General features: G+C 38.6%; 1 protein-coding gene across 7 annotated transcripts in view; it reads right to left on the reverse strand.

Moving 5' to 3' along the window:
• Positions 1-27,882, reverse strand: part of GALNTL6 (polypeptide N-acetylgalactosaminyltransferase like 6) — a 517,959-nt gene that overhangs the window by 13,302 nt on the left and 476,775 nt on the right. For all 7 annotated transcript variants that reach the window (XR_014583969.1, XR_014583970.1, XM_083835053.1 and 4 more), the window contains 3 exons: positions 22,980-23,087; positions 9,858-10,079; positions 734-850 (listed from right to left, as the gene is read on the reverse strand). Coding sequence is in view for 5 of the 7 variants with exons in the window: in XM_083835053.1 (XP_083691179.1) it covers positions 734-850; positions 9,858-10,079; positions 22,980-23,087 (447 nt within the window). In the remaining 2 variants the exon portion in view is untranslated. The remainder of the gene's footprint in view (positions 1-733; positions 851-9,857; positions 10,080-22,979; positions 23,088-27,882) is intronic.

Genomic DNA, 27,882 nt, shown 5'->3' on the forward strand with positions numbered 1-27,882 from the left:
TCTTCAGCATTGGTGATTTTTTCTAATCCGTGACTTTGCCGTGTGGAAGGCATGTTCACTAAAATTGCTAATAAATGGTCAGGTTGTACCTTTTGTCCAGATTCTCTTTGCTCATGTTGGCCAGAGCTAGTGAGTCATGATTTCTTTCCTATGGCACTCACAATCATGGTGAGTACAAATGAGAGATCTTTTCCTCCATACTCCTGGGAGGTAATATTTTTCTTCCTAACCTACCTAGATAAAAGGACGTTTGAGTCTTTATCATCCCTTATCCTTGTGAAACCCTTTCTGGCTTTCACCCCATTTATCTCGCTTATACTTCTTATTCACTTAACATACGACCACTTACTGTGTTTATTGAGATGAAAGCATAAAAGGAGACAACCACTAGAGCTTTACATACCCAGGTAGTATATTTAAAATATTTTCAGGTAAGTGAAGTGAAATCAAAGTGTTTTCATGAAACAATGGGGTAGAATGGGGCACCCCAAAGCTCTTTGGGTATTACAATTCCTGTTGGAAATTCAGAAGAATACATAGCACAGATGACAAAATTCTGAGGTTAGGTTAAAGCATACTTTTAAAAAAACTATTAAGGTCAGCAATCACTCAAAAATAATTTCTACACCTTGCTTTATCTTAATAAAAAGAGGAAACCTCAGAGAAATGTTCAGAAACTGGAAAAGAGATGTAACAATTTGACATTGCTTTTGCCTTTTAGCTGTTAAAATACCTGTTCATGCGACCATGTCCGTTCTGAGCCATCTTTCACACAAATGTCCAGCCTCAGCTCAGTCCCCGTGGCTCCATGTTTACTGTCCACACAGAGATTGGCTGCCATGTTTCGAATCTGCAAAACCAAGCAGTGACATTTTACATTAAACCAGGCTGCAGAACAGAGCTTCCAACATTAAGAAGCTAGGAATTCAACTGTCTTAGAAACTGAGGGGCTTGAGGCTCAGTTATATATATGTGGTGGGTCTTACTTTTTACAGGATAGAGCACCAGCTCCTGGAATGACCTATTCTTTATTTGAACAGCTTTGGAAGCAGCAAAGTTTGAAATACTCTGCTTAACAAATGAAAGGTAGGTCTGTATGAAATAGTCTCATGCAAAGAAATTAAGAGAGAAAAGTGTGGAAAGTTCAAAGTTGAGTCTGTTTTTTTTTTTTTTTTTTTTCCCCCCCCCTCTTACTGGAGCAAGTGAGATCAACTGCATTAAGAGGAAATGATTTCTGAATGACTCTCTCACAGACTTCGGAGCAATATTTCTTGAAGACTCAGGCACACCCTTTCCCAATGCGTATTCTTATTTTTACACAATAATACCATTGTAGATAAGGTTTGAACTAGTGTTCAAAGTGCATAAAATTAGAAAGTACTTAACTTACTATGCTTACCCAGAGGTTCTTTGTGCTGTCTTGTCCATATGCTTCTGCAAACAATCTGCAGTGGAACTTATTCTTAAAAGGAAAATCTCATTTTTGAGACTGAAACAATTGAGTAATAATTAACCTGTGACTATTAGTCATACCGTTTATGTACAACTGCTGTCATGGAGATATTTTTGGAGGACTATTCAAAAGGCTGCCCACTGCCACTAAAAAGAGGAAAATGTTATATTTATTTTGCAAATACATGTATATTTCTCCTCGAATACCTTAGCTAAGCTGTTTAAAAATCCTTCCACACTTCCATAGTGAAGAGGACTTCTTAAACAACTTTCCCCTTCAATGAGATACAGAGAAGCACAGTAACCAAAACCTACACACATGCATGGAGCTGCATTCAGATTTGGTATATATAATACATAGAAAGCAGGTGCACATGTGACATTCTTGCAATGAATTTGGTCCATATTTAAAAAAGAAAAGCTAGATGCTGAAGGAGATTCAGCTGAGGTGGCATTTGTAACTTTCCATGGAAAACTTTTAGAAGTCAGCATTGTTGCCATATTATGTTAGACAAATGTAAACACTGCCACTCTTAAATACTGTGTATCTCACCAAAACCAAACCAGGATGGAAAACAACACAGCACAAAACGTTGCAAAAAGGGCAATCCTCATGCTTGTAAGACACACGGGAAAGCTGCTCTGCTCTATTCTTGAATCTGGAGGATTGGAACTGAGTCTATTCATCATGTTCTAAGAAAGATTTAGACAGATGGGAAAGCAACAGGAACTGGAGAAAATCAAAACAAACAAACAAAACCACCACACCACCTTCAGGAAAGGTTTTAGGAACTGCATTTGTTTAGCTTAGAAAAGAGCAGATTGAGCAAATGATGTGAGCACCAGTTTGAACAATTGGCTCCAAGAAACTCTGAGCCTTCACCAGACTTCAGAGGAATATTCCTCCAAGACTTGGACAAGTGCAGTTCTAGGGTATATTTCCTTATTTTGACGCAATGAAATTGCTGTAGAAGAGGTCAGATACTAGTTTTTTGATATACACAACCAGATGCTGAAACCCAGGACCGAGCCCCATAGTATAGAGTCACATTAACTGAAAAAAGGATGAAATGTAATCAGCTCTCAACAACTCTGCCTTCATTTTCATATTGTTCAGCAAAAAAACCCAAGAAAGAATAATGAGGGGAAAAGATTTTATTTTTATATTTTTTGTCTTAAGTGAAATATCTATTTCAAATATTATGAGCATTCAGTCATTTCTCAGTGCACTTAAATTTACTTTATATAAATAAAAATTATTGGCCTAATACAAAATTAAATGATACATCAGTTCTGTCCTTAAAGAGTGTGAGCTAATTAACATGAAGATGCTAACAATTACCATTAATCCTTGGGATATACTTATGGGATTCAGAATTGTAAAATGAAAGAGAATACACTCCACATTCAATGAACACTTATTGGATTAAAGAGCTTTTATAATTCTGTCTAGATGACATTGCTCCATCCTGTCTCATTCATTTGGAATATGTGGTAAATTTATTCTACACATTTCTGGAAAAGCTTTGTGCTGAAGCTACATTTAGTTCCTTCACTGCTGGAAACCACTCCCTCTGCTCCTTAACAGTTTCTTCGAGTTAGGTTATTTTGTTTTGTTTTTTTTTTCAGCTTACATGTTAATTCAACCTTTTTTTGTTTTATCCTTCCTGTCAGCTGCAGAGGGGTTGTGGTTTGTTTTTCATTTTCTTTTTGTACTACAGGCATTTCAGTCAAGTCTGTGCTTTTGTTCTCTGGCATTTTTGTGTGGCCTTGGCAGTCACTAGAAATTGAACTGAGCCATCAAGCTGCTGCCAGAACCACAGGGAATGTTCTGCTGAACACCAGCACTGCATTGCCGCCAAATCCCCTAAGATCCCTTCACGGAAGAAGGAAGAAAAGCAGGAACAAAGCAAAGAGAAGCTCTATTTTCATTTATACATCAATATGCATTTGAACTGTCTTGTCTCCAGTCACATGGCACAATGCATTTCAAACGGTTAGGTTATGAGCTACAACTCGAGAAGAAATAGCTAGCACTCCTAACACACTCACATTTCCAACGTTTGTGGTTGTGCCATTGTGGAGACTGGGGATGAACAGGAGACATCTTATCACACATGCGGGTAGGGCACTGAATTGCTACATACAAAGATTATTTGCCCAACCTTAAATGCTATCATTTGTACATACAGATATGTGTATGGGAAAGGCATGTTTTTGAGGAGTTTGTAGGGACTAACAAGGGTGGTTAGTGGTGATCTTAAACGCCTTTTTAGAATTAAAGCATGGGATGCTGTGTGTATATCATTATGCATACTTCTTGAAATGCCATCCTAACGCACACTGGGACAGATACTGAGAAAGATTATGGACCCTGTAGTTCTTAGAGAGAACAGGTGAGGTGTAAAAGCACAGAGAACACAAACTCTAATGGATTTGTGTTCTCCCTCTTCTATATTGAAGCTGTCAGAGTAAGGACATAAAGGCTCTTTCAGTGCTGTACCTATCTTTGGCAAATAGACATGCCAACAGAGAGAGATCGCTGCTGTTGTAGCATCTGACTTCTGTGCTTTAAATAAGGTAGAAAGCCATGAGCAGAAATCACGGTGTAAGTCTAGATACAATTATCTTGCATATTATAAAAAGCAATGAATATACATTAAAACTACAGCTTCCTTTCTCTACATTAGCCAGCCCTTGTTAAAAAGGCTTTTTTGCAGAGTAGGCGAGGCCTGGAGAAAGAAGTAGCTTAGCTCCCCAGAAGTAGAGTGGAAAGAAGAACATGATGTAAAACAGGAGCCATAACATGGGAGGAGAGGTCTTTAAGCCTATACTTTAGATTTGAAGACTACACTGTTACCTCTTGACATTTGAAGCTGCTGATTCGATAAACAGGTATTTCTCTGTTAACTTTTAGGGAAAAGAACAAAGGACTTGTTAATGCAAAATATTTTTGACAGATGATGTCAGTATGGCCAGCTCCACTACCAAGTGCATTGGATTATCAGGACCTATTAAAATATTCCATTTTAAGTTCAGGGTTTGCATGTGTTTGATTAAAGCATCTCTGTGTTTCTCTATAAACAGAAACAATCACGACTACAGTGTTCGTCCAGTGTCTTGATGAGAGAGACACTTAAAATAACTACTTTGTAGAGAAAGCTGACCCGTGGGCCCAAGCACAGATGGAAGGATGGGATTTATTTGCAGCCAGAGTGCTAGTGGTTCCCCTAAGACATTTGGTATACTGGTCACCTTAAGATTGGTTTTTAAGATGTCAAAATATTTTGAGAATATTAAAAGTACATTTACACAATTATCCACGTTCAGTGTTGCTTCCTTTTCAACTCTAGCCAGTTGAACAATTGACTGTTCAACAGAAAGGGCATTTAAAAGAGTGTTTTCTTTATACTTGAAGGAAATTTGTGGTCAGCAATCACCACAGGGAGGCTGTGGCAGTTAAAGACTCATCTCTGGTTCCCATGCCAGTCTCTGTGTCTCAGTTACTTCCCACCACCCTGCTAAGCCCTTTCATTGAGAAAGGACCAGACACGTGCTCTGTTCTGCTGCTGCCTTGCTTTAACTGAGCTACACTGGTGGATGCAGTGGGTGAGGAATGCTTGCAGGATTTAATTCTGTCCCTTCATCAGTGAGTGGAGCAACACCTAGGATTGTATCATGTGATAAATAAGAAAAGCATAGTATGCATCTGAGCCTATCTGTCAGTATCTTTGGTTGGTTTTATTTGTGGAACTTTGTTTTGCAAAGAAACAAACCAGAGGTTCGGATATTTTCAGGTATCAAAGGATTTCTCAATTCCTCTCTTTCTTCCCTTGTCCTATTTCCCAGCTTTTTTTTTTTTCCCCATTGATAATGATATTTCTCTTAACTATATCAAGAGTCCAGTCAGCTTCCCTCCTTCACAACCTCCTTTTTCTCTTTTACCTGTGACTGAAATTATCTGCAACTTCAAACGCTCAGGCATTCACTTTTGCTTGCCCATCCACACCAGGTTCATGTATAAAGCTTCCTAGAGCTAAGACAACATAGTGCATGTGTGAGCAAAGCTGCTGAGGTACAAATCATTTGGCTTCCAAAATCTCCAGTTTCACAGGAAATCTGAGAACAGACAAACTTTGTAGTACATGTGAAGCATCAACAAGCAGGGCAACATGCGTTTCCAGTAGGAAATAATATAGGGAAATTGACCATACTCAAAAATAAATTTACTTCAGAATCTCACACCAAAATAAAAAGAAAATCAGGGGTTCCCAAACAGTATTTACATACAGCAGAATATACTGTCTCCCAGATAACTTGACCTCAGGCTGAATTAATGTCAGAGTTTTGCAGAAACTCAGCAATTACATGATTAATCTTCTCCCCATGGGAGATGCAGATTAAGATGGTCTGGCTTCACACTCTGAGCAAGACTGCAAGTTCCTGCAAGATTTGCTCCTGAGACAAGGTGAGATGTCCTGGCTGCAGCAGTGCCTGCCCTGTGGCCCCGCTGTCAGCCCTTCTGGAGCGTAGTGGGTGAGTCAAAGAGGGAGAGACGCTCCCACGGGCACAGGGATCTGTGCTGCGTGCTCGTCACTGCACTATCCAGCTGCACCAAAAGTAAAAAGTGTGGAAGCACAGCAACCTAAAGACATCTCTGTGTTCAACATGGTCATCATAAAATGATGAAGGTGGAGATGGTGCTATGAATATCCCTAGGGTGCCCCATACAATATAGCAACATGAGAGGCACCTTGGTGTTACCAGTTCATAGAGTACTTTCCTTACATCTGATTCAATGCCACAAATAAGAAAGTGGCTGTAGCTCTTGGAAGACATTACAAATGTTCATTTATACTGCTTTTTTTGTCTGAGCAGCGCTTAAAGACAGTTTTTGTGTATGCTTACATTCTCAGATAACCCTAGGGCCATCAACATCTACAGATCAAATACGCAGAAACAAGCCACCCTTCCCGTCAACTGATACGTAGCAATTTTAAGCGTATTTATCCTTTGTGTGAGCAATAAAAAGGAAAAGTTGAAGTTAAAAGAAGTCGAGCTCTGCCAAAGACCTCACTGAAGAAACAGGGGACTCTGTATGACACTGATCCTGATGAAAGAGCTTTGAGTAGCTCAGCTGTGCAGCGCTCGCTCTGTGCCGGGTGGGGAATAGCTGGTTATGCTGCTTTTGTGCAGTGCCCATCTGACACATGGTGGGCTGGGACTGACTCGTTAAGGGTATGAGGATGACACTTTAAAAAAGAAAGTTATCAAAAGAGAAGGTAGTGAGTTCTTATGTTTTAATCCTTTTCAGATATGCTACTTGATTTAACTTCATGTCAGTGCTGTAAAACAATTCTATAAACTTCATGAGGTCTGGACTGAAAAGGTCCTATAGCTCAGCACTGTTGCAGTAACTGAGAGACTTGCTGTGTATTAAATCATTGAATAACAAGTTCGTGCAACAGCAAATGAAATCAAGCTTAAATATTTCCCTTTTGACCCAGTAAAACAAATCAATTTTTTCATATCACCTTGACAATAGGGCTCATGAAGTCTAAAGTAAATTGCAATGGCTGAAATTATATGATTGATTTACTATAAAATGTGTTTTCAAATATATTCTTGGAAGCTGCACAATACACACACAGCAGATCACAGCTTGTAGGTTCAGGAGTACTTCCTAAGAAAACAACCAGCATCCAAATCTCACCTAATGCAGCTATTGTTTTAACTTCCTTCAACAGGATTTCAAATACATGCTACTAATAAATTATTGCACTTTTGAAAGAGAATGGGATGGTTATTACTGTTTTGCAACTGGTAGCATCCCTTCCAATATATTTGTAAGGAAAGAACAAAATCTAAATTGAAAACCTGCTCTTTTCTTTTTTTTTTTTTTCTTCTCTCCATGGTGGGAGAGGAAACAATACGGTAATCTCACCTAGACACAGAACTGACAGTCTCACTAAAATTAATCTGTCTAGATTCATCGTTGCATTACTTTACTGCACATATTTCAGATGTTATAAGGCAGAACAGAATATCAAGGAAATATACACTCCACCAACTACAAAGGACAAAAGGCACAAACAAAAACAAGACATAAAATAAGGTCATGTTGAGTGTAGTGAAGACAACTGTTTTTTGCTTCCCAAATTTGCTTTTTCACCATCATGAATAGATTTTGTCAAGAAATTTAAGAGTCAGATTTTACATAAGTATGTTTGCAAAAAGAGAGGAGTTATGTAGCAGCTGTTTATGAGACGCCTGTTTTTACACCACACGCTCTTACTAGCTATGTATCAAAATACCAGAACCAAAAATTGCCTGAGTAGCTCATTGTTTGTTCTTCCTCAGACTGGCATAGGCAAGCAGATGTAAAGTCTTTCTAAGTGCAAGCAGAGAGGGTACTAAATGACAGTCAGCTTTGGCACAGACTTTTGGTGTGTTTAATCAGCAAGGTTTCCAGAGCTGCTTGAATTCTTACAAAGCAATAACACACAGTCTGTTTTCCTCTTTCTGCTTCTAATTATGACAGTCATTGACCTTCAAGTTTGTTCAAGTCCTTTGCAAGTACCAGCAAATTAATTAAAACTTCACAGAAATGTGACAGTCTCAGGAAAAAATAGGACTGAAACTTCTTTTTATTTTAAAGAAACTATATCTTAGAGGAAACAAGTCTTTGGTCTTAACTTCCTTCCTAAGAACTCAATAAGTACTTTTAAGGTACAGATTAGGTACCACCGCTATGATGTATGATTTGCTTTTAAGAAGTCTTGCTTTTATGCAAATAGTGCATTAATAATGATATTAGAAAAATTAATACCTGAATCACAATCTCTTCCTCTTAGACATTCTGAGTTAAGTATTGTTTGGCTGGCTGTAGAAATTCTAGATCTCACATATAGATCACAGTATTCGAAGGATGCACATGTATACATGTCGAAGACCACTGTAGCAGTCATACAACCCTGATCCAGCCTGGCTTCTACTAATGAATTTGTTACCTCTTGGTACAAATTTATCCAATTAAGTGTGTGCAACAACATCAAAGATATTAGAAGCATTAACAACAAAGGAATTTGTTATTGTGAAGGAGTAGCACGTAGTAAGACACAATTAAATGACATTCCTTTGAACTTCCACAACTGATAGCTTGCAAAGAAGAATTAAGGACCACTACTACCACAGAAAGTTATTTTTAAAATTTGGCAACGATATAATTTGCTTTAAAAGAAAAATCTGGAAAACTATAAAGGCACCTGTGTTTAGAAATCCCCTCCACAGATCATCCTTGACCACTGGGGAGATACTGAAATGGAAGGTGTCTTACCAAACGTTTTGGTCAAAAACTTCATTCTTTGGTTGGTCTGAGAACCCCAAAAAAATCTCCAGCAAAATCTGAGAGGGACAGAACTCACAGTGAAGACATTCCTATTTTTTTTTTTTTAAAGCAGCCAAACAAACTGAGAGTAAAGTCTTCTTTATAAATCTTAGTGAACTGTGTGGAAAAAGCCCCCTGCATGTCACGTTCAAGATGAAATGAATCAGCTGTAGTACCTAGGGGTAAAATGCCACTGCAGCTTTCAGTACAGCCACAGAAGTCATTTCCTGTCCCTGCACTCTTTGTGTTTTCATTTCTTCTGCACAAAACAAACTGTCAAAACAAGGTGTGCCCTGGCTCTACTCTTCAGAGAAGTCTGAAGGCAGAACATCTTTGATCACCTCTCTTTGGTGGAGAGTTCCAGCAGGCTGTTTGTTTGCCCCCTACTCAAGTGATGTGCAGTTATTGGCTTCCCTTTCCCCTTCTCTCCCTTCCTCTCATCCCCCAGAAGAGAAATTCAGTTTGCTACTGATACTTGGCACCTACAAAATGCAGGCCACAAGCTGAGCAAAATTAGTCTTTTTAAAAGAAAAGTACCAAGGCTCCACTTTTCATACTTGTACATATGAGCAAAACAGACCAAACCTAACCGAATCTACACAGTAACCCTGGTGAATTGCAAGAACAGGAGGAAGTATCTAAGTGGATATGGAAAAAAAAAGTGTTGACTTCAGAACTACTTTTTGCTAATGAGATTCTCAGAATCTAAAATCATCTTATGAAATGCAATAATGAGTTCTACATAATCTTTTCCATGTTCTTGTCCTCATTGTGCACGTAGCTTATGGCCTGCGCACACGAAATTGTAATGAATTATAAAAAGGACAGCAATGGTTCTAAGACATGACAGTTTCTCATTTTAATGGCTAGTCCACGGATTGTTCCAATCACTAAGAAATCCCTTAATAACACTACTTATCAAAGGAGCCAAATCTAATTTCATAATTTTAATTTCCTGTAATGTAAAATGCTAGACTCATTTCAATTTTTTTTTTTCCTTAATTTGTATATTCCTCACCTCCCCCCAGGCAGCAGGTGGAGGCTCCACAGGAGGGTAATATTTGGGGACATCCCAAGCCACTGCAGCCATGAACCACTTGAAATCTTTACATTTAAGGTGCTTGCGCAGTTCCTTCTGGGCAGAGATATCACCAGTTGAGAGATGTCTGTACTCAGGCCGTCGCTGGTAAATGTACTCTGCAAACTCATCCATCCATGTCTCTGCCACACGCTTCAGGTTCTGTGCAGCAGAAAAAAAGCAGAGATTAACTTTTCCATGCTTTGACTGAAATGATATCTCCAATGGAAAGAATTAAGCAAACAAAAAATCAATAGTCCACACAGCTCTTAAGCTTGGCTGGTCTAGTTTTTTATTCTTAACGTGGAAAAATACTGGTAAACATATGCTACCTTCATTAAAGTGTTGAGCAACCACTGCAGAGTATTAAGTATCCTGTTTTCCTGCTGACTCTATAAGATATGTTCTTCTGTCTGTTGAACATCTTATTTTCCTTCCTATTCTTTATGCATCTTTACATGGGTTTTGACTAATACTGAATGTTAAAAAAGAATTTTCTTTCAGCTGCTCACATTTGCTCCTATGGCTTTTCCTGTTAGCTCAGAACCTACTACTGTGCATGAATAGTTTAAATTACTTCTTCTGATATATTTCACTTCACATGTGAAAGGTATCTGAATTTCAGCTGTCATCACATGGCTTACTCACCTAGCTTTTTGCACTTCTGAACCTTCTCCAGTCTTGGTTAACTTCTCTTCATCAATTTGCTTTTCCTGTTGCCTTCACAGTTCTCCTTAGGGAAATCTTAAATACCTGACCTAGAACGGAGGTCTAGTTGCCCTGCAGCTAGCCCTCTCCCATGATCACATCTCACAAATCATACCTACGTTTTAGGTATGAATTACACGCATATGTATGGGGCAAGCAGTCATGACCTTGCTCTGTGCTCTCACATTTGGTTTCACGCTAGCTTTGGAAACTTTGTTGTATTAGTGTACAAGTAAGTCTGCAAAAGCATAGCCCATAATCATAAGTGACACTGACTTGAGGAAAACCAGCTAATGGAATAGAGTGTGCAACTTGTGTCTTTCTGCACTCATCTTGTAGACATACCTAAATCTACTTCTGTACAAAACCCAGTTCTGGCTTATGCCCCACAAAGTTTATTTTTGTTGGCATTTTACAGTGAAGACAATTATCTATTTTCTTAAGAACAAGACTGAAGAGATATATTTTATTGTTGTTTAACATCATGGAGTCTAAACAGCAGCAGGTCAGGGGAGATTTTCTATATTTCTGTGTTTTTTTCCACATGAATTTATATGCAGATGTCGTTGTGGAATACCGATTTAGTCTATTCTGCATTTCCACAGCTGCCCAATAAGCTCTTATCCCACCAATAAAGCAACATCTCACTGGATGACATTGAGACACTGGAGTGTTCTTATTGCTTTGTTTGTAAAAACATCATCAAGTTTTGTAATATTCTTTTTATAGAACACTAACTGCAAAATGCTGAGATTTGCTTTGTAATAAGCTGGAGGACAATATACATCTGATTATCAGCAACATAAGGTAATGTTTCTTCTCAGAACATTCTCTGCAAATAAGTAAGACTGATTCTTACTCTGATTTGCTTTCAAGATTCGTTTGAAAGTTCCTTTCCTGAATTTTATTAATCCACAAAAACTAGATGTCTCTGAACTAATAAGGCTTATCTGAATACAAAGACAGCAAGATACAGAACAAAGTACATTTAGCTGACACTGCAAGACAAGTTTCTGTGTGTTTTGTCTGTGTGAAGCAAATACATTAAAACCTGCAGGGACAAAGCAAGTAAAAGTAAAGAAGTTTAAGAAATCACATGACTTCTATCCCTATACAGAAATGGCTCATGCCCTATATAGGGTTTATTTTTGTTGTAATTTTGTGACAACCTAAATTATTTTACTTTACAAGGCATTTGAATTCAAGGATAAAGGAACTGGGTAGGACAAAGAAAGAATAAATTCAAGAACAACATCTAAATGACAAGCCCACACTTTTAGCAGAAACCCTGTAAGAAAAAAATCTCTTGACAAGTAAAAGTACTATGTGACGAAACTCCATAAATGAGGCTAAAATATGATTAAGCGCATTAAAACCAAAAGCCAAAATCATAGAATCATAGAATGGTTTGGGTTGGAAGAGACCTTAAAGCCCATCCAGTTCCAACCCCTCTGCCATGGGCAGGGACACCTCCTACTAGACCAGGTTGCCCAAAGACCCATCCAACCTGGCCTTGAACACTAAAATCATGAAAATAAGTGTGATCCTTCTAGTATATTTTTTACTTCTATGTTCTGCACACTTCATTTACTATAATGCAAATGCAGTTTAAGACTGTTATAGAAAATATCATACTATTTTTGTTTTAATCACTTTATCTAATACTGTTATTTTCATATAAAAATATGGCAAAAGTACAGTAAAAAAAATCTTAGGAAAACTCAAAATACCTCCAGCAGAGTCTGAGCCCATCAATATTGAAGTAGACTCTGCTGGAGTTTTCTCCAGTTATTTGGCTAATCTAAAAGAACCACATTCTTCCTTAGATGATTATAACTGAATAAAAAAGAGTCCAACAGAAATGCTTCATATTATTACACTTGTTCACTAGCTCAAAACTCTCATTCACCCATCAAAACCTCTTTGTTTTCAAAGGAGCCCTTTATCATTGCCTTTTTTTTTTTTTTCCTCTCTCTCCTTTGCGGTGGTAGAAACCCACCAAAATACTGCATTTGAAAGAAAAGTACAGTTCTGCCCACCATTCCCCAAGTATCATGTAAGCCGCTTTATCCAGGAAGCTGCCTACAGGGATCACTGAGTCCAGCTCCTGGCTCCACACAGGACCACCCAAAACTCAGACCCTGTCTCTGAGAGCACTGTCTAAACGCTTCTTGAACTCCATCAGGCTTGGTGCTGTGACCACTTCCCTGGGGAGTCTGTCCCAGTGCTGACCACCCTCTTGCTGCAGAACCTTTCCCTAACACCCAGCCTGACCCTCCCCTGTCCCAGCTCCATGCCGTTCCCTCGGGTCCTGTCGCTGTCCCCAGAGAGCAGAGCTCAGCGCCTGCCCCTCTGCTCCCCTTGTGAGGGAGCTGCAGGCCGCCATGAGGCCTCCCCTCAGCCTGCTCTGCTCTGGGCTGAACAAACCAAGGGACTTCAGCTGCTCCTCATACGTCTTACCCTCCAGACCCCCTTCACCATCTTTCTAGTCCTCCTTTGGACACTCTAATAGTTTTATGTCCTTCTTATATTGTGGTGCCCAAAACTGCACACAGCACTTGAGGTGAGGTCGCACCAGTGCAGTGCAGAGCAGGGCAATCCCTTCCCTCACCAGCTAGCCATGTCCTGCTTGATGCACCCCAGGATACAGTTGGCCCTTTTGGCTGCCAGGGCACACTGCTGGTTCATATTCAACTTGCCATTGACTAAACCCCCCAAATCCCTTTCCAGGGGCTGCTCTCCAGCCTCTCATCCCCCATTCTGGATGTATAGCCAGGGTTGCCCTGTCCTGGGTGCAGGATCTGGCACTTGCTCTTGTTAAACTTCATGCAGTTGGTGATTGCCCAGCCTTCTAAGTAGTCAAGATCTCTCTGTAATGTCTGTCTGCCCTCAAAATAGTCAACAGTTTCTCCTAATTTCATGTCACCTGCAAACTTACTTAGCATATATTCAGGTCCTACATCCAGGTAATTCATGAAAACATTGAAGAGAACAAGCCCTAAAACGGAGCCCTGGGGAATCCCACTAGCGACCAACAACCAGTTCGATATAACTCCATTTACCGTAACCATTTGATCTTGACCCGTCAACCATTCACCCACTGCATTGTGTTTTTTTCAGAAGGACACTGTGAGAAACAGTATCAAAAGCTTTACTGAAATCAAAAAAAATATATATCAACTGGCTTCTCTTGGTCAACTATGTGGGAAACCTTTTCATAAAAGGAAAAGTCCTGTTCATTAAACAGGACTATCCCCTCGTGAATCCATGTTGGCTGTGACCAATGACTGCACTGTCTTTCATGGGTTTTTCAATAACTTCCAGAATAATCTTCTCCATAATTTTACCAGGCATTGAAGTGAGACTGCCAGGATCCAAAACTATTTAGACTTTATTCCCTGGTTCTTCCAAAAACATTCTCTCCATCCTATGCTAAAAATCTTCCACACCTTGCCAGATTCTATAATGAAACTATACATCCTTAGCAAGTTTATACATTACCATCATAAGCTGAACCTGCATGAGGCAGCTCTTTGAATTTCAATAATTTTAAAATACAAACTCTTCATTTACTAGCTCTAAACCTCCAGACTGTTTATGAAGGAAACCTCTGTCCTGGAGAAGCAGGAAGCTCTTTCTGAATGTGGTAGTTACAGGAAAGCACTCTGTATCCAAATACTTTGAAGAGGTTTGCTGGCTTCAGTTAACATGGGCTTTTTATAGTTATTATCTCTATACAGGCTCAGTAATCACATTTTCCTTTAACATAAACATGTGCAGACCAATAACAAAAACTACAAACTGCAGTTAACCCCCATACTTAAATTGAATGCAGTCAGGTAGATGAATTCTCCTGCAAGCTAGCCCAGAGCAACCTTACACAATCAAAGGCAAACATCATTTATGTTGCTGTTCAGAATATGCTAACTCAGCACGACCCTGGGAACGAATGAGTTTTGCTAAGCTGAATATCCCAGTTCTGTGGCTTTCTGACATTGTGAGAAGTTGCCCTGTGAGAAGACCCTGCTAGGAACATAACTTCTCTGCAAACCGTGTGAGTGAGATTCTGTTTATTACTGACCTTATCACCAACAGAAAGGAAGAGGAGCACAATTGAAATGAGAGCGCTCATCGCACTTTAAGGCTTACTGATCAAGTGACTTATTTCTAAAGAAGTGATTTCAAGCCCTTTATGAGTCTCCTAGAATTGTCCTTACTACTATCTGGTCGAGTGGTTGGCATTGTGGAGGCAGTAGGACTGTCACATCCTCCCTGCCTTAGCCTTAAATGAGTCTAGATACATTCTTGAGCATGTCAGTATATTAAGCCCCACAAATAAGAACGGGAATGAACAGCTACCAAATCTTGACAGATTCTGAATGTAAAATAGGTGCTAAGCAGTTTTGCACTGTTAGGACTTTAAAATGTATGTGTGTGTAGTGCTGTAGAGACTTACAGGTCAAAAAAGTTTTAGAGCCTACGAGATTAGGTGGCATTTTGTGAATGTCCTACAGCATCACGTAAGCACTCCAGTCTCATAGTAAAGCTAATTTACAACAAATTTAGAACAAACAAAATAAGTGTTGGCTTTGAATCTTCTTGATTTCTGTCTCTGTTACTCTTTGTATAATCTTTTAAAGAAAAAAAGTCTTTTAAATGCCAGTTTCTCAAACGGCATCAAATATCTTTATCAATACAAATAATCGGTTTTGGTGTGTTTTTTTGGTAGATCACATTTGCTTGGATTCTGTTACTTCAAACTGAAAACGTCATCTAAATTTATACAGAAGGGAAAAATAAAGTATGTTTCTACAGCTGAAAAGCTGCTGTGGCTTGGCTTTGTCGTCAAACTACTACTCATTACAAGGTTGCAGATGTCCAGATCAGAGAAGCTGGACTTTTAATATAAAAAGGAAAAAAAGTAGAAAAAGAAATAGGAACATTTATATGAAGATCAGTTCAATACAAAACAGTTACACAGATTGTAAGGGAGTCACAGAGATTGCAGATGGACATCTGAAGAATTTCTCAGGACCTATCCATGACAGACAAATGATGACTTGTTTTCCCTCTTGTCATATTCAATGAAAAATTTCTGTATGATTAAAAAAAAGCCCGATGATATTTGAGTAGATGCATATTTCTATGTATAAGTTTATGACAGGTGTCAGCAAGAAGCTGAGAAATGCATGCAGAAGTCATATCAATCATAGTAAGACTCATGCATTAGCTGTCATCAGTTGCCCTTGCATGCATTCTTGATTTAATGAAGTTTTGTGGTGCTGCTACAACTTTACTGTTTGGTAAATCGTTTACTGTTAAGCTTACATTTGGACGAGTTAATTTTGTATGAGCTCATACATTTAAAACTGTGGCTTCGTTTTGTATTTTCACTCAGCAACGTTCTACAATGGTGGTTAAAATACGTCACTGAAATCCAGACTTAATAAAAGAGTTGAAATCAACTTGACTGGAGAATGAAAGAGACAAATGAAGACTTCTCCACTTGAGAAAAAGATATTTTTCATGGACTGTTTTGTCCTTTTCACGTTCTTCAGTGAGTAGTCTTAATGGTGCAAGATCGTCTGCCTTTTACAAGAGACATGGCGTTTACTCAAACTCACTGAGAAGCTAAACACATTTTTCATATGAATGAAAAAATAGACTCAGGCAGGGGCATGGCAAAGGACGGATTCATAAATATTCCCTCTTAGCAAGGTTTAACTAGCTTGGCCCCTGATAAGAGAGGGGTAATCCACACTTCCTAATTAAAATATTACCATCCTAAATACTATTCCAGATTGCAAACCTGCATAATTCCATCACACAGTTACATCTTTTCCAACTCACATTCTAGATGTAGCAGTTAAACTACCATAAAAATGTAATTTGTTTTCAGTTTCTCCAGATGTTCTAAAGCACATTTTGTTATCCAGCGGCACTAAAGCAGTACAATGGTTTTCCTATTTGTTTCATTACACCTGCATAACCCATTTTTTCTGCTTTTGTGCCTATCTCACTTTTTGCACAAAACCAGCCCTGACTCCAATCCGCAAACTTTGCTTTTGTCAGTATTAAACTGCTACAGGAACATGTGGATCCTGCAATGAATTCCTGTTGTCCTACATTTAATCTGAATAGTTTCCAGGAAGCTGGATGTCACTAGCAGACACACACCCAGCTGCTGTAGTTTTGTGTGTCACAACAGCCTTTTCTCTCATCAGCCAGGACATCAAAAATCACTTTCAATTACCTCAATCAAATATGAGTCACTGTAGCATGCCTAAGGCCTGACTGTATTTCAGCTGTGAAATGTAAGAGAGGATACAGCTATTTATTTACTAAAAATAACACAACAATCTCTGCAACAACTGACATATTAATCTATTTCCTTCCTAGTAACATTCCAATGTGGTTATTATCTTTCTAGCTATTTCATTTTCCTACTTTAAATGTTCTCTACTGTTTGTTTTGTGAAGAACAGTGTTGTTGCTACTTCAAAATGTGTGTCATTTTTACTTCTGGAAGTAGCTTTACTTCATTTGGCTAGGAATATTATAATATTCAGTTTGTTTTACATAAAGAAGTATTTAAAAAGCGCATTTGGATCCATCCAGGCAAGAGAACTATACTTGATGTTCTGCTGGCTTATGGGTAGTATAACGTCACAATAAATCACCACGTAGGAGGAGCACAAAGTACAACTGGAGGAGCCCATCCAACAAATGCGGATTAATATGACAGAGGTAGCAGCATACAAAACCTCACAGCACGCACAAGGAGAAAAACAGTATCCTAAACTTCACTCAGACATCCTTCTTGCAGTAACAGCACACAATCATTCCTAATTCATGCATATTTCTACAGCAAAAACATAGTAAAGCATTTCCTGGACACTAATTACAGCTTTGTGACATGTAAAGGTCTAAGCTGCCCACATCAGTTACATCTAGATGTGGACTTTCATCTCTTTTCCCTTCTTGCCTAATTCCCTTTTAATTTTGGCATTAGGCACTGCTAGTGTTTGTCAGTCTTTATGCCTCTTGGGCATCTTGTTTTGGTCCTCTGCCCTTAATTGTGTTTAAAACTTGATTGGGTTTCATTCCAGCAATGGTTTATATTTGTATAAAAGAAACAACCAAATAAAGAGATGCCTGCAGGTGTAAAAGAAAGGCTTCTCCATGGAAGACAGTATGCTAACTAGGTGACAAAGCTGGGGGTGTATATAAATAACTCTTGTGAGCGTTAGCACAGCACAGCTGGCAGAGAAGCAAGAGACTATTTATTTTCAGCCTGTAGCCTGCAAATACCTAGAACTGAAATTCCACAGATGTCATCTGAAAACAACCAGAATTCCATTCTTTGTATAAACGTTTATATCTCCAGCACAAGAAAAAATAAGATCTACACATTAGAAAAAAGGGGGGAAAAAAGCGCTCTGTCACTAAAGGACACACCTCTGCTCACTTGAGGCCAGGCTGTGTGGCTTGGTGGTCAGTGAGCTCTGCAGGCTTGCAGGATGGGCATGGTGTACCATGAGGATGCTTCCTGGCCCGAGCCCAGGTCTCTGAATACTGTTTGTAGGGCTGCTGTGGGGAGAGAGGGCATAAAGCACAGTGTCCTCATGGCCACTCTGAAGATTACCATTTCAGAAAGGTATAGATATAAATTTTACTTACTGACCACTACTCCTCAGCAGAAATCATAGTGACATCATCCCCACAAATCTGTTCACTATTGTGATTTTCACTTTATGGAGTCATACTTGGTGGGCACTTTCAGCCTTTAGCCCACTCGTGCAGTTAAGCCTGGAGAGTTAGCAGTTTGATGCCAAATACATTTCTTTAGCCATGTAACCTGACTTCCAGTGCCAGTCTATTGAACAAATCCTGGAAAGCAGTTATCGCTGATGCTGTTGTTATCCAGGGACATCTAGTTCTCCATCTTTTTTGCATTTCTTTCATATAGCTAATAGTTAAACTGCCTGTCCTGTTGCCTTTTTTATCTTAAAAGCAAAATTTCTATTCAGATCAAAGAAAATATGTAAAATTAGCATTAAAAAAATTACTGCAACTTTCTTGTATTCAAGGATTAGAAGATATTAAAGTTTTTCTTTGGTAAGTGCTCTGTTTGAGATCTGAGTTTAATTTTAATAACGACTTCATAAATCTGTTAAATGAAAAAAGTTAGAATGAAAACTTAAAAGTTGTATTGTGTGACCATTATCATATATTACAATTGTGCTGTTGCAAGAAGGCAATTCTTGCTTGATTCTGAAACGATTAGCTAGTTCTAAGCTAACATTACACCTGCTTACTGTGACTGCCGATTCCTAAGTGAATTTGTGCTACAGCCTTTTGCACTAAAGAGGTGATTGCAGAAGTGCCAGCACTGCCCCCTGAACAGCAAGCCACATCCATCAGTTTGCACTCCAGTCACAAGGAAACCTACAAATATTCTTTACCTAACTGTTTCCCCTTGGTTCTTTAACCTGGCTGGAAGCCGAAAAGAAAATGTTCAAGGGCTGCAGTAAGAAAGCCCCAGTCAATATTTGCAGCTGGAAAATAAAACAAAATAAAAAAGGTAATAATATTAAAGGAAGCTCTGTCAAAAATGCAAATGTGGTCAAAGCACCAGATGGTCTAGCTACAGAAATTTTCCCTAAGGATCCCTTTCGAAGCCACACAAAAAAGGCTGAGCAAATGGTTCAGGTGGGAATCTGAACCCACCTTTATCAGCTGAATTCCTGAAACAAACTCTTGCAAGTTCCAATTCAGCAACACTGTGTAATGAGGCAAATGTCATCGTGCTTGTGCCTGCTGGGTCAGAGGATCACTGTGCTCTGGGATCCCACGTCCTAGAGTGCAGGGAGGAATTCAAGTTAAGATTAGGCTTCACCATGCTGCTTGGTTAGCATCCAAATTTGAACTTCAGTGGGATTGCCCTTCCCTTCAGGAAGGCCTAGTACTGTAATGCTCTGTAGTTAATGCTAAAATGCTGTGTAAGATACCTGCAAATGAAAACAATTTCTGTAGATATATTTTGAAATTCTGAGTTCATCTCTGCATATCCTATGGAACAGTGAGCATTTATCGATAAATGTGTTACAGCCTTGGCAGAATTGCGAATAGAAAAATATCCACCCCCCAACTAGGAAACTAAATAAAATAAATAATAAGCTCAAATATACCTAAAATAAATTGCTAATAATGTTCTAAAGTCTAATTTCATGGGTAACTGGCTAAAAGAAAATGGCTTAGGTAAAACTCTTAAAAATGAAGCAACAGTGAAGAATACCACAAAGCAACTAAAATAATCCAGTCAAACAATTCAGAAGTTCTTAATAGGGCAACATCTTGTGTAGGATTTTAAGATTTGAGGACTTGCTTGCTATACATGCCTTACCTAAAACAAACAGACAAAAATAGCTATTAGTCACTGCAGTTTTGTGCAGAGGCTGACAGGTTTGGAATGAACAAATAATTATGTGGTGCTTCCACATTATAATGCGGAATCACTGCTGTCATCTGCTTGCCCATTAATCTCATTTCATGTGCAATTACCTGTAAATTGGGCATTGACTGCACTTAGTAAGCAGCTACATCCTGAGATATCTCCTGAAAAAAATACTCAGCTTTGCTATCCGCATTTGTTCATTGTGGTCTGTTTTATAAATCTACTACATGTGTAGTTTCCTTTACTTTTGTTCTGTACTACCAAACAGTTTTACTGACAGAGCATTTCATGGGTGGATGTTTTTCAACACTGGGTATGTGTAGGCCTTGCAGGTCTTCAGTGACAGATAAGGAGGTAAGAAATATTATAATAAGAATGTAGAAAGTTGATGTAATGATATCTGCTATTGTGTGTGGTACACTAATACTTATTTACTGATGAAGGTGGCAGAACACAGTTTTTGACAAGTCTTTCATTTTATAAAGTGTATGTGATCCTCATGTCAGAGAATAGCTCTTTAAAAATATATCTAGATTCGTCAGATATTATATAGCTACCTGAGAGCGCATGTTGAACCTTGCTGCTATAGACAGGTGAAATCCCAAGGGAAGGGAAGGTAATATGCTCACCTTAAGACATATTCATTATGGACAAACAAAGGCTGAAACAGCTTGAAAGAAGATCCACGGCATGATCTGGGCTATGCCTGAGTTTGTCTAGAAGCTCCATCCTCTTCCTAATTCATCTCTATATCCCTTGTGCTGATCTTGTGGGACAGGATGAGGAAATCCATGATCCTTTAATGCAGTATCAGCACAATGGCAAACTCTTTCTTGACTAATGAAGGGGATGCTACAATCATTTATACAATCACAGACGGGCTTCCTATGGCTTATTCCTTTGTGAACTGCATCGCTAGCATCCTGCTTTACATCCCACAAGATGGAAAAGGATTTAGCGAAAAGTTTCATGGATACTACTAAATACTGAAAAATACTAAATATGCTTTTGGCAAACAGGGATAATATTTCTGAGTATTTTTGAATATGTTATCCATTATGTTCTGGAACTGAAGGGCAGTTTTAGATAAAATACTTATATTTGGAGAACATAATATTTGGACTAACACTGAAACATAGAGAAGATCTTGCGTTGTTGGCGACCTTAATAAAATGCATCTTAACAATAATACTTTGGTTTAGAACACTGTACTGGAAAAAATATGGGGAACCTGAAAATTCAAATTTTCTTTCAGTGTTAAATATATGCCAGAAATTTACCTAAGCATCATCATATTTTGGATTCCAACACCACATAGGAAATGAACCATTACTTGAATTGGAAGGATAAAATCCATCCTATCAGCATACTACATCTTTTCTCACAAGACATAGGGCAGTCAGTCCGTGCATGGGCAGATTTATAATTTTGTAACAGGGATTTAGTCTGGGTATTAGGAAAAAGTTCAGGCTGGATGTTGGGAAAAGGTTCTTCACCGAGAGGCATGGTCAAGACACTGGGACAGGTTCCCCATGTAGTGGTCAGAGCACCGAGCCTGAGGGAGTTCCAAAAGTGTTTGGACAATGCTCTCAGACACGGGGTCTGATTTTTGTATGGTCCTGTGTGGAGCCAGGAGCTGGACTCAATGATCCTTGTGGGTCCCTTCCAACTCAGGATATTCTAGGATTCTAGGATGGGGTGGTGGTGGTAACATTTCACAAGTAGTTTATTGAAATCAAGCTAAAATAAACATATATCAGATATAAATATATAAAGGGAGGCTGCTGGCTGTGGCTAGCGGTTGGCTGCAAGTTTTCACAGTATCTCCATGAAATCTGAGTGGGGAAACTGAGATTACACATATATAAGGGGAAGATTTTGATCTCACAATTTTGTCAATACATGTCTTGTCACTAATACTACCACAACTACTAATCCCATTACGGTGTCTCACAATTTACATGGTGTTTTTTTTAAGGCAAGTTTTTTCTCTCCCTAGGCAACTGTCAGGCAGGCAGTACAGAAGGCCTTTTTCCTGTGTGCGGAGTTATTACAGCAAGCCTTGTCCCATGCTGCTGAAACCAAGAATATCTCCCCCTTAAAGCAAAAGATTTATTCTTTTATTCATACCACATTTTCATTAATAAAAAAAAAATATGATTCATAAAATATTACCCTATGGCAATATGCAGACTTCAACATTAATGCCATTTTATTTAAAAAAAAAAATCCTCTAAAATAGAAAAGATTAAACTCAAGCATGAATAAATACTTGTATCTGCCTTGAAGCTACATCTGTGCACTTTGTCTCTCATCTTTTGACATCCCATGAACATCTCCAAAAAGTTATGGAACATTTTCTCTTGAGCAAAAAGCCCCTCATGCACGTGGCCGGTAGTCTTTGAGAAATGTCAAGAGGTCTTCTAATTTCTCACTCATACAGTTTGAAGCTGGCTGTATTCCATAACCAGGTTTTATACAATAATTAGACAGCCACTCAAATTATTGTTACTCAGTTCTTTGGCCTCAAAAAATATTCCTTATGCAAGATTCTGTCTGTTCTGCTGACTGATAAGAAAATGTGCATTCAAATTGGTCCTGCTATGACTGACAACACTGTGCAATTCAAGAACTGAAAGCCTTAGGTTATTCCTCGGTTCTTTTGAATCAGTATGAACCGTACTTCTGTGCTGAAATGTCCAACCCTGTATTTTTAAGCTTTCATTTTATTCTTAGCAATTTTATCTCTCGAAGGCAGCATAACTGCAGCAATTGCACATCCCATTTCAGAAAAATAAAGCAACATTCATTTTACATTTTAATGGTTTACTGTTAGGTGCGGAAATGAAGAGACTGATTATGAATGAGAATGACAAACAGCAAAACCCAATTACTCACGCGTGCTAGGCTGGTTCCAGAAGGGACTTTATAAGGGACATACTTCCTGTAGATATGCCCAACTCTAGAGCATGGAACATCAAACATGCCACCTCCACACATCCACACCTGGAAAGGAGACACACAGCAAATGAAAGAATGACTCCTGGGGACAAATGGGGCAAAGAAGGGCATTTTGATTGACGTTATGATTTGTTATGTAAGGGTTATGTAAAAACTATACATCATTCTGTACCGAATCCTCCTGTATTCATAGTGGTGGCCTTCTTTGCTTACCCAATGCTGCAATTTGATGAAAAGGTTCTTTGGTACCTGGAATCTCACTTTGCATATGCAGAGTATGTTCAAAATGAAAATATAAAACATCTTTAATATATCTATCAATAGTCCTCCTGCAACACAACCACATATTATTTTGTCTACTGTTTAAAACTTATAGGGACAACATTTCAGAAGAAGGCCATGTGTGTAAAACAAACCATCAGAAAAAGAAAGAAGAATTTCCAAAACACCTGGTTTATGTTTTGTATTGAATAGTGAACAAAGAGCTCAACTGTTAAGATGCTCTTCATTTTGTAAAGAAAAAGGAAAAAAAATCAATTTCCTTCCAATCAGATTCACATAGACAGAGAAAAGAGCATGCTGCTTTTCATCTTTAATACATTTGACACTGAAACAAATGTAGTCATCTCTGTCAAAATTGATGGGAGCTGCAAGTACATCACAGGCCTAAAACCCACGCTGCATGTCGATGGGCAGCAAGTAAGGAATTCTTCACAAGGCTTCACCTAGTGTGACTAGGTTTTACCAAGTGTATGTGAGAGCAAGGCTGTATGTCACATCAGAGGAACTACAGAAATTATGCAATAACACCTACGGGCATCATTTTCTATGCCAAACCACTGAACTCCAAGATGGCTATTCAGTGGTTTTTATAGCACACTGACAACATTTATGACTTTCTGATTAAAAATAATACTAATAAAAAGAAAAAGCAATTTGACTTTGCAAATCAGGGAAATGGAAAACAACAAAAAACCTCTGAAAGTCCCCAAGCAGAACTTTTTTCAAAATCCTGAAACCAGTCATTCATCAAGAGTTTAAAATTCACTTAGAGTGAAAGCTGATATAAACATTATTCCCTAGCCTTGGCAAAACAGTATTCTTTGTTCTCTGCAAATATTATAACAGAATGGCTGTTATTCTATATTTCCATTAATTTCCATTTATCTGGGTGACAACAGAGGTCCACATGCTACACATATGAAGGGATTTTATCTGTATTTGATGCATTTTGGAGCAAAATGGAATGAAGTAAGCTTGTGACTGAGGCTAACGCAGAACAGAACAGACAACTGAAAGTTTTATCAATGATTCACATACAGAAAGCAATTCATCCAGAAGTTGATATACTCCCAGTTAAAGAAGCAGTTACCAGATCCCTAGAAAAAGGTATCAGAAAATATGATATGATCACGAATACTTGACATTCACTGTGAAGCCTGCAGTGAACAACGTGCATCTCTGCATTTTTTTTACCATACATTTCTCATTCTGACTCTTCTGGCCTGCCTACCAGCTGGCTGTAGCAGCTGGCTTTTTCAAATCACAGGAAAATGAAATGATTAATTTCATTCATTTAAAACAATACTGAAAATGGACAAGAGTTTGTCCTTTTTTGCTGAGCTTGCCTTTGTTACAGAGGGTGTATCTGCATAGTCCTGGCTGTGTGGCTGTGAGCTTGCGACTACATGTTAGTAATCTGAACGTACAGATGCTAAGCACTGCACTGCGGGATCTCTTGGTGCTTGAGTGTGACTGAAAGCAATTGCTGAAGGTAGCAAGCTGGAATTCAGCCGCTGAGACTGACTGTGCTATTCATACTGTGAGAAGAGAAAGCTGGGGTTTTTAGCACGAAGGCCTGAGTTGCAAAGCGATTGAGGAAGCTACTTCTTATGGGTCATTTGGGTATTAGCCCTTGTAATTGTCTGAGGCTCTGTACCAGATTGCTTGACAAGCCTGAGTACACTAGCACGAGCAAGGAAGGTTTGAAACCGCCAAAGACAGCAGAAGATCCTGTGCTCAGCTTTCTCCTGTGGACCCACAGACACCCTTGCACAGCTGAAAGCTGCTCATGACCTTTCCCTCGCCCAGCACAGAGTTAGTTAGCTCTTCACTAAGGCACAGGAGCGCTCTGTAGGTGCTTCTGGTGCTTGCTAGCATGTCCGATGAGCAGGCACATTTTGCAGGTTAGTGGCACCAAGCGATAAAGGCACCTGCACTGCCAAATGGAAGCACACAATGTGATGGAATCAAGAGTATTTTAACTCCTATTTCTGTTGTGAGCATATCTCATCAGGTCCCTGAGTGAGCACAGTCCTTCTCAGGGAGTAAATTTACTGATGGTTTAGAAATAGAGACCCAAATAAATGCTCTGCCTTTGTGTCAAAATAGCTCATTACAGCCCCGAGTGGTCTTGCTATGCCACGCTGACTTGATCATTTTTTTTCAAAACCATTTTGTAAAGTTTGCTTCTTAAACGAAAACCCGAAATCTTGTTAACATTTGTATATAGAATCATAGAATATCCTTTTCACGTAATCCCGTGACACCTAATTCTCATTCATAAACATATTAAAAATCATAAAAATGAGAATGTTCAAATCAGGTGGGTAATATAATCATGTAAAAAATATTATTCACCTTTCTGCGAATACCCTGTACATTACATCATTTGGTACCTTTTCAGTGGATACCTCTGTGACTGTCTTCAAATAACCCAGTGCACAGATGAAAGTGCAGACATATATCTACAGTTTGTTGCTGTTTTTTAAATTAAAGTGTTATTTCAAAGACTAGACAAGATATTGAAGTCATTAAGCAATGTTTCTTAGCTACTGAAGCTAAGAGTGGACAGTATAGAAGTTTGACTCAGGAGGATCAGCAGCAGAACAAATTTAAAAGACAAGAAAGCATATATATTTATAGGGCAGTATTACTTTAACTCAGACAATGAGAGCTGAAGTAGACATATACTGCATTTTCTGTAATGCAGTTGGATATCTGTAAAAAAAAAAAAAAAAAAATGAAAGGAGAAAAGGATTTAGGAAAAAAACCTGTCAGGTATGCTGAGGCAATAACAAGTGGGAGGAAATAACACTTTGTGTTAGGTTTATATCTGATAGATATAAAACTTGAAAATGCTGTGCAGCACCTGAGGTGCACTGTATAGGGTAATTGAAATGAATCTCGGGCTGCCTTGAAGGACATTTAGCAGCTGTTCCTGTTTATCTTTTAGCTTCAGAATGGTTTTAAAGGCACTTTTAATATTTTCCTGGGAAGATCAATTCTGGCAACCTTGTCTTTAAAATGTGCATTTTTATGTCACCTGCACTAAATGCAAAAAATTGGAGAATGGCTTCTGTGTTAAATATTGCAGATCTCCAGTGTACCATGAAAAGAATTCAGGTGGTGTGGGACATTTGGCAAAATGATATCACAACACTGATGCCTCTGTTTATCTAAGAAGCAAGCAATGAAACTCTCAAGATTGCTAATGCCTCCTTCTTACAAAGCAATGAATCTGGTCCACAGCTGAGGTATAAAATACAAAGATGAAACTAGAACAATGCAATTTCAGTTTGGAAAGATCAAAAGAAGAGTAGTTTATGTGTCAGCTATGTACTATATCACAATTTATCTTTATATAGCTCCTTCCAAGAGAATGTGGCAAAACACTTTATAGGGATGGTTGAAAGCAAAAGGCAAGCATTAACGCAAGATTTAAAATAGATTAAGCTGTGGTTTTGTGGCTTTGTTCCTGACTGCAGCTTAGATATCACAGATGCATTTTCTGGCTCTGCTGTACAGCTCTTGTGGGATTTGGGGTGAATCACCCTCTTTTTGTATCACTTCGTCTTTAAAACTAAATGTTGCTTGCTCTTTCTATCTCTTCGCCTTATCTCTCCGGCTTGTGAGTGATCCAGCCCAGGGACTATCTGTAAAATGTAAATACAGTGCACATGAGAATGAGACTCCAATCCATATGCTACACTGTAATCATAATTACTGCAGTAAGAGATTCATGATTTTTCAGCAGTGGAGGATATGTTGCTGGAGAACAGGAACATAAACATACAGCAAATTAAGTAAAAGATTGAGGAGGGACTGAATGGATTTTGGATCAGTCTTCAAAACTAATTGAGAAACATACCGCAGCTGAGAGTCAGTAACAAGACAGACAACAGCAAGAGACACTGTAATGAAAGGAAAAAAAAACCACAAACCACCACCACCACAAAACAGTAAACTGGTGGAAAAGGAATATGAAGTATGTCATGCAAAGCTGTCAGTTTGGTGCTCTGAGCATTGGGCAAGAAATAGAGACTACAAACAGGAGGAATGTACTATCACGATGGGGCTGAAAAAGTCACAGAAAATATAAACACAAAAACATTATGGAATTTTGCAGATACTCTTCCTGAAATGTAAGCCAAGAAACCAGATCTGGCAGTGGTAGAAAAGAAGGAAGAATATTTTATTGTGAACTTTTCCATGTAACGAGAATGCCCAGCTAAATGCAAAAATAAAATAAAAAATTAAAAACAGGAACAATGACTTCAAATGTGCAGTCAGCAAGGTCAGAAACAGCAAAACCCATTTACTCATGATGTAGTGGGATTTCTTGCCAACGACATTAAAACAGTACTGTGTAAACTGGAAATCGATGACTGGATATTTCAACAGAACCCACCAGTGGCTCTCAAATACTGCGCATCTGTACTTCAGTATAGTCTGCAACTGCATTGACAAGTGGTAATGCTCCCCTACTCCCTATCTCCCCCCAAGACTGCCAGCAGTGGAGGGAATTAACAATGAAGACAATAAATAAAGGGATTAATGA

Source organism: Anser anser, assembly GCF_964211835.1.
Source record: "Anser anser genome assembly, chromosome: 4".
In the NCBI taxonomy this organism is placed as follows: Eukaryota; Metazoa; Chordata; class Aves; order Anseriformes; family Anatidae; genus Anser; species Anser anser.